Source organism: Teleopsis dalmanni, unplaced genomic scaffold (assembly GCF_002237135.1).
Source record: "Teleopsis dalmanni isolate 2A unplaced genomic scaffold, ASM223713v2 unscaffolded_contig_1306, whole genome shotgun sequence".
NCBI classification, from domain to species: Eukaryota; Metazoa; Arthropoda; class Insecta; order Diptera; family Diopsidae; genus Teleopsis; species Teleopsis dalmanni.
Window position 1 is genome coordinate 1 of NW_024032688.1, and position 9,573 is coordinate 9,573.

At 33.2% G+C, this 9,573-nt stretch overlaps 1 protein-coding gene across 1 annotated transcript; it reads right to left on the bottom strand.

The window, feature by feature from the left end:
* Nucleotides 1-7,579: 7,579 nt before the first annotated feature.
* LOC119664021 lies at nucleotides 7,580-8,425 on the bottom strand. Its single transcript, XM_038073603.1, has one exon. It carries the CDS (start codon nucleotides 8,423-8,425, stop codon nucleotides 7,580-7,582), a length of 846 nt encoding a protein of 281 aa, XP_037929531.1.
* Nucleotides 8,426-9,573: the final 1,148 nt, after the last annotated feature.

Sequence of the window (9,573 nt, forward strand, 5' to 3'; positions counted from 1 at the left end):
ATAAGGAAGAAATTAATAAGCAAGTTAGTGAAATGCTAGATGAAGGAATAATAACAAGGAGTAAATCACCATGGAACTCTCCTATCATCCTTGTACCAAAAAGGTCAGGTATAGATGGGGAAAAGAAATGGCGTCTCGTGGTTGATTTTAGAAAAATAAATGAAAAAGCAATTAAACACGTGTTTCCAATTCCTAGAATTGATGAAATTTTAGACCAACTAGGATGCAGTAGATATTTCTCAACGCTGGATTTGGCTAGTGGCTATCACCAGGTGATGGTAGACAGTAAAGACAGGGAGAAAACGGCATTTAGCACAGGTCTAGGACATTTTGAATTTCTTAGAATGCCATTTGGTTTAACAGGAGCACCCGCAACTTTTCAGCGAATTATGAATAGTATTTTAACAGGATTACAAGGGATAGATTGCTTCGTCTATCTCGACGATATTGTTATCTACGGAAGGAATTTAAATGAACACGACCAAAGGTTAAGGAGAGTATTACAAGCACTAAAAGAAAATAATTTAAAATTACAAACGGAGAAATGTCAGTTTTTAAGACGAGAAGTCGTTTACCTTGGGCATAAATGTTCAGACAAAGGAGTAATTCCAGATCCAGACAAAACCAAGTGTGTTAAGTCTATCCCAGCACCTCGAAATGTTAAGGAACTGCAATCATTTTTGGGACTTGTGAATTATTATAGGAAATTTATCCCACAAGCAGCGAGTGTGTGTTTACCACTTAATAAATTACTAAGGAAAGGAGAAAAGTTCGAATGGAACGACAGTTGCCAAGAAGCAATGATTAAACTGAAGGCTGCAATAACGAAGCCTCCTATACTTCAATATCCAGATTTCTCAAAACCTTTTGTTTTAACAACTGACGCTAGTAATGAAGCGTTAGGTGCAGTATTGTCTCAGGGAGAAGTAGGTTCTGATTTACCACTTTATTTCGCAAGCCGTGCTCTGAGTAATACTGAGAAAAGATATTCAACTATAGAAAAGGAATTTCTTGCGATAGTTTGGGCAACTAGGAATTTTAGGTCTTACTTATTGGGAAGACATTTTAAAATATTTACTGACCATAAGCCATTAAGAGGTATAGTAAATCTTAAAGACCAAGACACACGTTTGGGAAGATTCCGATTGAAATTGTTGGAATACGATTTTGAAATTTTGTACAAACCAGGAAAAACCAATAAAAACGCGGATGCTCTGAGTCGGCTACCAATAGCAGTAGTTACGAGAGGAAATAAAAGAGCAACAAATCTGAAGGAAAACAAAAATAAAATGGAACAAAATGAAATAGAAGAAGTGGAAAATACGAAGGACCAAACGAAAGAAGATTACGCGGTATTTCTAACCAATAAAAAAGATATCCAAGAAGTTTTAAAGAAATTCCACGACTCACCTATCGGAGGACATCAAGGAGCTGTTAAAACGTATTTCCGAATACGAAAACAGTTTAAATGGGCAGGCATGCAAAGACAGATAAAAGACTACGTCGGAACATGTCAACAATGCCAGAAAAACAAGAGCTCTAGGGTTGAGAAAATGCCAATGGTTTTGACGGATACCCCTCAAAGACCATTCGACAAAGTATTTATGGATATTGTAGGCCCACTACCTACTACAGAGAATGGGAATAAACTAATTTTAACATTTCAGGATGATTTTTCTAAGTATTTGGTATGTACAGCATTACAGGATGGGGAAGCTACGACAGTAGCAAGGAAATTCTTTAACGAAATAATTTCAAAATTTAATATACCAAAAGTTCTCGTGACAGACAATGGGACTAACTTCACATCAAAATTATTTAAAGAAATCTGCAAAATTCTTGGTGTTAAAAAGATACAAACTACTCCATATCATCCACAGGCAAATGGCTCTTTGGAAAGAAGTCATCGTCCTTTAGCGGAATTTTTAAGAAGTTTCGTTAAATTGGATGGATCCAACTGGGATGAGTGGTTGCATCATGCGATGCATGTCCATAATAACACGGTGCATTCTGCAACAAAGCAGACACCATCAAAAACACTATTTGGGTTCGATTTCGAGATTCCTATAACATTAAAAAGAAAACCAACACCATTATACAACCACGACGATTTTTCAAAAATTCTGAAATATCAAATTCAACGCTCATACGACGTGGTTCGAAAAAATCAGGAGTTGGCAAAACTTAAAGCAAAGATAAACTATGATAAGAATTCTAAAAATAGAATGTTCAAAGTAGGAGATAGGGTATGGTTGAAGAATACAAGTAGAAGAAATAAGTTTTCACCTATTTGGGTGGGACCTTTCCCAGTAACAGAAATTACTAGTCCAGTAAATGCTAAGGTAATAATTTCAGGAAGGGAAAGAATATTCCACAATAATTTACTTAAATTACATAAAAGATAGACAAAATTATAACTATTAACAAGTTTTTTTTAAATTTAGTCTTTAGTTTTAATTTTTAGGAGTTGTAGGTTTACAATTAGGGGATGAAGGTTCCTGTTTTTCCGGGGGGAAAAGGAAAAAAAAAAAAAGGAAACTAGAAAACTGAAATAAATAATTTTTGTTTGACTCAACATTTTCATTATTTATTATAATCTAAATAAATTTTTGACTAATAAGTAGTTTATAATAACAATCATAATAAACAACAGAGCACAATAATAAAGAAATTTACAAATTTCAATTATCAAGAGTAAACATTTCTTAAAATATTTTAATAAGAATAAACTTTTTGACTAATAAGTAGTTTATAATAAGAATCATAATAAAGAAATTTACAAATTTCAAGAGTAAACATTTCTTAAAGAACAAGTTTTTAACTAATAAGTAGTTTATAAAGAGTAAAGATGTATGGAAATATTTTTGACGTATACAAATTGTTATTTTTTTATAATACATATAAGAATAATTTTATGAAAAAATTAAAATGTATTAAAGATTTAAGATTTTAAAATTTGAAAATTTAAAATGTAAACCTAATTTGATGCAAGTTTAATATAGACCGTTAGATATATAACATTGTGTGCCACAATGTTCTTCATAGGGGGAAGGAATGTTGTGAGTTAAATATTTATTTTATTTAATTTCACGGGTTTTGGCAATTTTTCTGTATGGTAGTGTGTACGATCTTAGGTGATCGTACATTTTCCCTAAAAATAGGCAAGGTTATTTGCATCTGGGCAGTTGTTGACTAGAACCAAAGCAGCAGACCGTCAGTTCGACGATAAGAAATGCTGAGTTTTGGTATTTGGTTAATAATTGGTGTCACGATGTAAGTGACTTTGAAATTGTAAATACGGAAGAATTGCAAAAATATGTAGAGCATTCTTATTAATAATAAAAACTTTGCAAATTTAGCAAAGTAAATTATGAAACTATGAAAAAAACCCAATTAGGGTAATTTGAAGGTCATATATTGGATTTTTGCATCAAGTTTGGGTATATAAGATAGATTTAAAACCACAAAAGAGGAGTTGTAATTGTAGTTAAGTTGCAGTTGGAGTTGTAGTTGAAGTGGAAGTTAGAGTCTAAGTTAGAGTCTAAGTTAGAGTCTAAGTTGGAGTAAAAATTAAGAGTCAAAGAGGAGTCAAAGACGGGAGTTGAAAGTTGTGTAGAAATAGAAAATTATAAAAAACAGTGGTTAAACGAAGTAGTGGTTAAAATTTATATACTGTACACTTAGCCAAATATAAAAAATGATCAAGCGTAGTAGCGCTGACAACAAATGTTAAACAAATAAGTCGTGTGTGACTGAATTTAAAAGAAATCCAAAGAATATAAATTATAACATAAATAAAATTAATAAAATTAAATTGTGAAATTAAACTCAAGTGTTTTCATAATAGCTAAGGACCTTTTAAAAATTAGCTATAAACAAGTGCAACTGAAACATTTCGTCCAAAACTTGAAATAAAGAATTCAACATTTTGGCACACTCGCGTTTTTCCACAAAAATACACAACAACATCGAGCGCGGGTTTACCGAAGTACAGCAATCTATGTTCTTTAAAAATTGGGCATTCACCTACTAAGTGTATAACATCGCCTTTCAATTTAAGGTTGCATATCGTGCACAGCGTGTCTATACTTTCATGCGGTACGTAGCACAATCGTAGGAGCTCGCCGCGGGTTTTGAAGATTGTCCTTATTGTTTCTAGGTTATATTGCTCGTGAAAGTAATTATTGACACCTAGATCATAATTCAACTTACTATATGCATCTCTCGATATACTGTTTCTTGCCGTTTCTACAAAATTTCTACGTTCTTCAATACTTAGTTTCGTTATTATATTTTTTTGCCACATTTTCCAGTTTTCATTAATACTCAAATCATTAGTTATATTTAACTCGGATGCCAGATTTGACCATTTTTCAAAAAATAATTTTTTTTCATTTATTAGGTACTGCGCTAATGTTTTTTGAATCCTATTGTCTGGCAAATTCCTAACACGATTGATGTAATCAAAATGCAATTTTAATGTTTGAGTATATAGTGTCGGTAGACCAGTTTCTAAATGCACCATATAATTTGGGGTATTTTTCGGCAAACGAAACGTTCTCTTTATATAAAATGTCTGCAATTTTTCTACTGCGTCATATTTATCAACACCCCAGATTTGCGCTGCATAATTTAGAACTGACTTAACTGTGGCTTCAAAAACTTTGTATTTTACGGGCAGTGACACTTTCGGATTTCCTAAGACATTTATCCAGGTACAATTAATAGCCAATTTAGCTTCCTTTAACATCTCGTTCAAGTGGTTATCGAATTTTGCGTTATATTTCATATTTATTCCTAAATATTTATAATTATTAACCACTTCTAATTGATCATCGTTAAGGTACCATTTTTCATCATTTCTCAATCTTCTAGCATGTTTCCTAAATACCATCACTTTTGATTTGTCTGTATTTATAGATAGTCCCCATAAGTTGCAATATCTATTTAATTCATCTATCATATTTTGTAACATTATTGGAGAATCTGCAAACAACACAATATCATCAGCATATAATAGTACTTTTAGGCACATATTGGCAATCGTAACACCACCAGAAAGAAATTTACTTAAGTCATCAACGAACAGTGCAAACAATATAGGGCTTAAGACACAACCTTGTCTTACTCCGGTACACGTTTGGAACCATCTCGATGTACTTCTTCCGTCCCATACTGTTGACTCATTGTTGCAGTATAGACTTTGCAGTATTTTCAAAATTTTTGTTGAAAGACCCAGCTGGCTTAGTTTGTAAAATAGTACGTTTCTTTGTATTGTATCGAAAGCAGCTTTTAGATCTACGTAAAAAACATATAACTTCTTGCTTTTTGCAATAAACCCTTGTGCTACACTAGTGATGACGAAAATATTATCTACAGTGGAGTAACCTTTTCGAAATCCAGCTTGAAATTCGCTTAATATGTTGTTTTGATCAACCCAATTTTTAATTCTGTTATACAGGAGTGTTGTAAATACTTTAGCTGATGTATTAAGAAATGCTATTCCTCTATAATTTGCTACATTATTTGGGTCACCTTTTTTAAATAGGGGAAATGTTATGGCTTTTTTGTAACTATCAGGTGGGGCTGCATTTTCAAATATATAATTGTATGATTCAGCCATATGCTCTATAAATTGTGGCGTGGCATATTTTAAAAACTCAGCTGGAATTCTGTTTTCACCTGCGGCTTTGTTATTTTTTAAATTCTGGAGCACTGCATAGACCTCTTCAATCTTTATTGGACCATCTAACGCTTCATTTATTACATACGGCAGGGCATAACTGAAAGACTTGCTTACTATATTGCTATTTAACTGGTTTTTAAAATGTGCCGCCAAAGCTTCGGGGTCCACTTTAATTCCTTTTATGTAATCTGCACGATTTATTTTTTTAACTCCACTCCAAAATTATTTACTATCAGCTGCTTGGGATATCGACATTGCCATTTCATTGAAATATGACTTCCTTTTCTCATCACACAGCTTTTTGTATTCTCTGTTTACATTTTTGTATTTCTCTAAATCAGTTATATCACCAACTTTTTTAACTGTTTTTAGCCATTTAAATGATTTCTTTCTTGCAGTTTCACTTTCAAAATCATACCATTTTTGTATCCTATTTATACCCGCCGAATTACCCTGAAACGATTTTGCTGCTTGTTTTACACAATATTGAAGAATGTCATCTCCTTCCTTCGACGCAAATGTACTACCTTCGCATGCATTAAGGAATTCTTCAAGCTTTTCTTGGTACAGATCTTTATATTTATCTTTCCATATCAGTTTCGGTAGCAACTGCATTTTATATTCATTTGAATTAGAGGCATCTAGATTTACCATAATTTCCAGTGGCTGATGATCCGAGTATATCATGTCACGTATTTGAAACTCTTCAGTTATTGTTAACCATACTCCTTTCACAAAACAATAATCTATCATTGACCTTGCTACACCTCTGATAATCGTAAATGTACCCTCTCTGTCGCCTTTAGTGCGGCCATTTAACACGGTGACACCAAATGAATTGCAAATTTCTAGTAATTGTTTGCCATTTCTATCTACAATTGTATCCATTGCTACTCTGTGGCCCAATAATTCAATCCACTGCATATTTGGGCTGAGTTCCAGACATTGTTCTTTGCCTATGCGTACATTGAAGTCACCTATTATCATGAAATTTTCGTTCTGAGCTTTCACTAATATTTCACATAAGTTATTGAGATCATTTAGCCAGTTATTGCAATTTAGGTAAACTGGGATTAAACATAACTTTTGATTATTAGTGGTTATATCGATTATTGTTAAGTTCATAATGTGCTGGTACACCACAGTACCGCAAAATTGCAATTGCTTTCGTACACCATACAATTTTCCTCCACTGGCTCGACCTCTATTTGTTGTTTTTGTTGCAGGCACCCAATGAAGATTGTGTTGAGAATGCTTTTATTCTCAAGGTTCTATCAATTTGTATTTGTATACCGGAATTCCACCAAGCACATGTAACTTGTTGGACGGTATATTTGTATATTTTTTATAATCGTGAAGATACCACCGAGCACATAAACCCGTTGGTAATTTTATTAAAAGAAGATGAGTGCTATTCAAATTTGTATCATCGAATACACTTTATTAAAAAATTGATTTATTTATATACATTTTTCTTATAATAATTACTTACTAAAACTTATTACGTACAATAATTTACTGACCCAATTTAAAACAATAATTAATATCAAGCAAAAAATATTACTTATAATGACACATAAAATATTCAGCAAAACAATAAATTATTAATAGCAAGCAAATTACATAAAATATTTAGCAAAACAATGAGTAATTAATAGCAAGCAAATTACATAAAATATTTAGCATAACAATGAATAATAAATTATTTAAAATGTGTTCTTGCCCTAGTTATAAAATAAACACTAATCAGCAAAAATATAACCTATTAATGTATTACGATTACGTTAAATGCATTTTATCATGGGTCAGCAAAAGACAAAATAAATTATTAATGTAATACTTAACATATCCTCCCCCGCGTTGAATTCTAATTCAACTAGACTGATGTCATCTTTATGTTGTTGTGATATCAAATGTTGACCTTGATCTTGGAAGCGGCTGAGGTGTCTGAACATTCGGTTGACCTTGCGTCTGATTGTTTCGTATTAGTTTAGTTATTTTTAAGATGATGACTCCAATAATCAAAAACAAGGCTGCGTACCCCACTGACAAGCTATGCTTTTCAGTTTGCTGTACCTTTGATGATAGTACAGGTAATGTATCCTTCGTTAGTTGTTTTTGCAGAATTGTTAGTTCTTCTAATTGTGGAAGATATTCAATTTCAGAATTGTTTATCCGCTTAGATGGCTTAATTTCAGGTGTTGAAATTCCTATGCTCGTATATGCTGATTTGAGCAGACTTGTTATGACTTGGTGTCCTTGAATAAGAACCGTGTTGTCTCTGATGACACAATTTGATGCAATTTTTACCATGCCGGTACTATTTAGTATCACTGGAAATGCATTCGAACCGCATACTGCATTGAGTTGCATCGGATATTTGGTAGCGTATATCCAGTGATTTTTGTGTTTCAGCTGAGTCCAAATGGTAGTTTCCTTTAATTCAACTATTTCGCATTCGTCACCTGTTCCATTATTGTACAAATTGATTTCACACTTGCACACATTTGCTCCACGACGATAAATAGATTGAACATTTGAGCAAAGGTATGAGTCCTCTTCAGTTGTAATACACGATTGCAGTGCTAATTTTGTTATGGGGAAGTATTCATCCTTGTGAGAATTGATAGCCAGATATTCTGCTGATGGCTTTATTGACGTTAATACCTTGGTCGCGCTAGAGATCACAGGTACTACATGAAATATTTCAAAGGTTTTTCGTTCAACGAGTGGTATCATAATATTGAATATTACATGGTCACTTGATACCTGCCCAGTTACTTGCTCAGCTTATAAAGAGTTAATATATCATCTTGTTCTACTGGAAATTGTAAATGAGACGGTAAATGTGCTCGGATTTTTTCTCCTTCCGTTATTAACTGTTGCGGCGTAATTAGAAGCGGGTTAATTTTTTCGTGATGACTATCAATGAGAACATCCATGATTGTGGATTGCGTACGTTGCAAATTTATCGTGGCGATTGTCATTTGGATGGTCAGCATGTTAATAATATTGCCATATAATTGGTCATGTTCGTCCTTAACTAACCTTTTGGAGATCGCGTTTAATTGAGTCTCTATACCCTGGAAATTATTTTTGAGACTTATCTGGTTTTTTTTTATAACGTTTATTGTGGAGTCAATTATTGATATTTGATTTTTGAGCAGATGTTTGAGTTTGTCATCATGATCTTCTAGGGTTTTGATCGTCTTCGACATGTCACTTGCATAATTGGAATCGAGTACTCCAAACAGGGAACTTGCTATATTCCCAACTAAATCGATTGCCCCTCTCTTATTTCGGGCGCTTGACATAAATTCAAATGCTGTTCTTAATTCAATTTCTGCTTGCTGGAAATGATGAACCACAAACTTGCATGTTGAGTTTAAGTTGCTTTGATCACATAGCTTCAAAAGATTCAACGTTGAATCCTTTAGTATGTCCAGCTCTGTATTAAATGGAGCTAAATCGTAATAGATTATCATTTTCCAGTGGGATGTTATCAATTTTGTTGTTCCTACTTGTTCAAAATGTATGCCAGGAGCGGAGCGAAGTTCAGTTACGTTTACTGGTGAACAAAGAACAATCGGGAGTAAAAGTAGAGATATCAGTACTGTAGTTAATTTTATATTGGAGGACACACGTCATTGTTTTCGTGGGACTATTTCATTGTCCATTCGTTCTTCTTTGTTATGGCGATTCTCCTGTGTTTTAATAGGTTTGTTTTCAGGAAATAAGGGTGCTAGTTTGTGAATTGGTCGCTTTAACATGCCTGTTGCGGTTTTGACATCTACGACTCGTATAAATCCATCATTACCCTTATATGTCTTCATTATTCGCCATAAAGGCCATTGCAAAGGTTGTACATTATCTTCTTTAAGGATCAC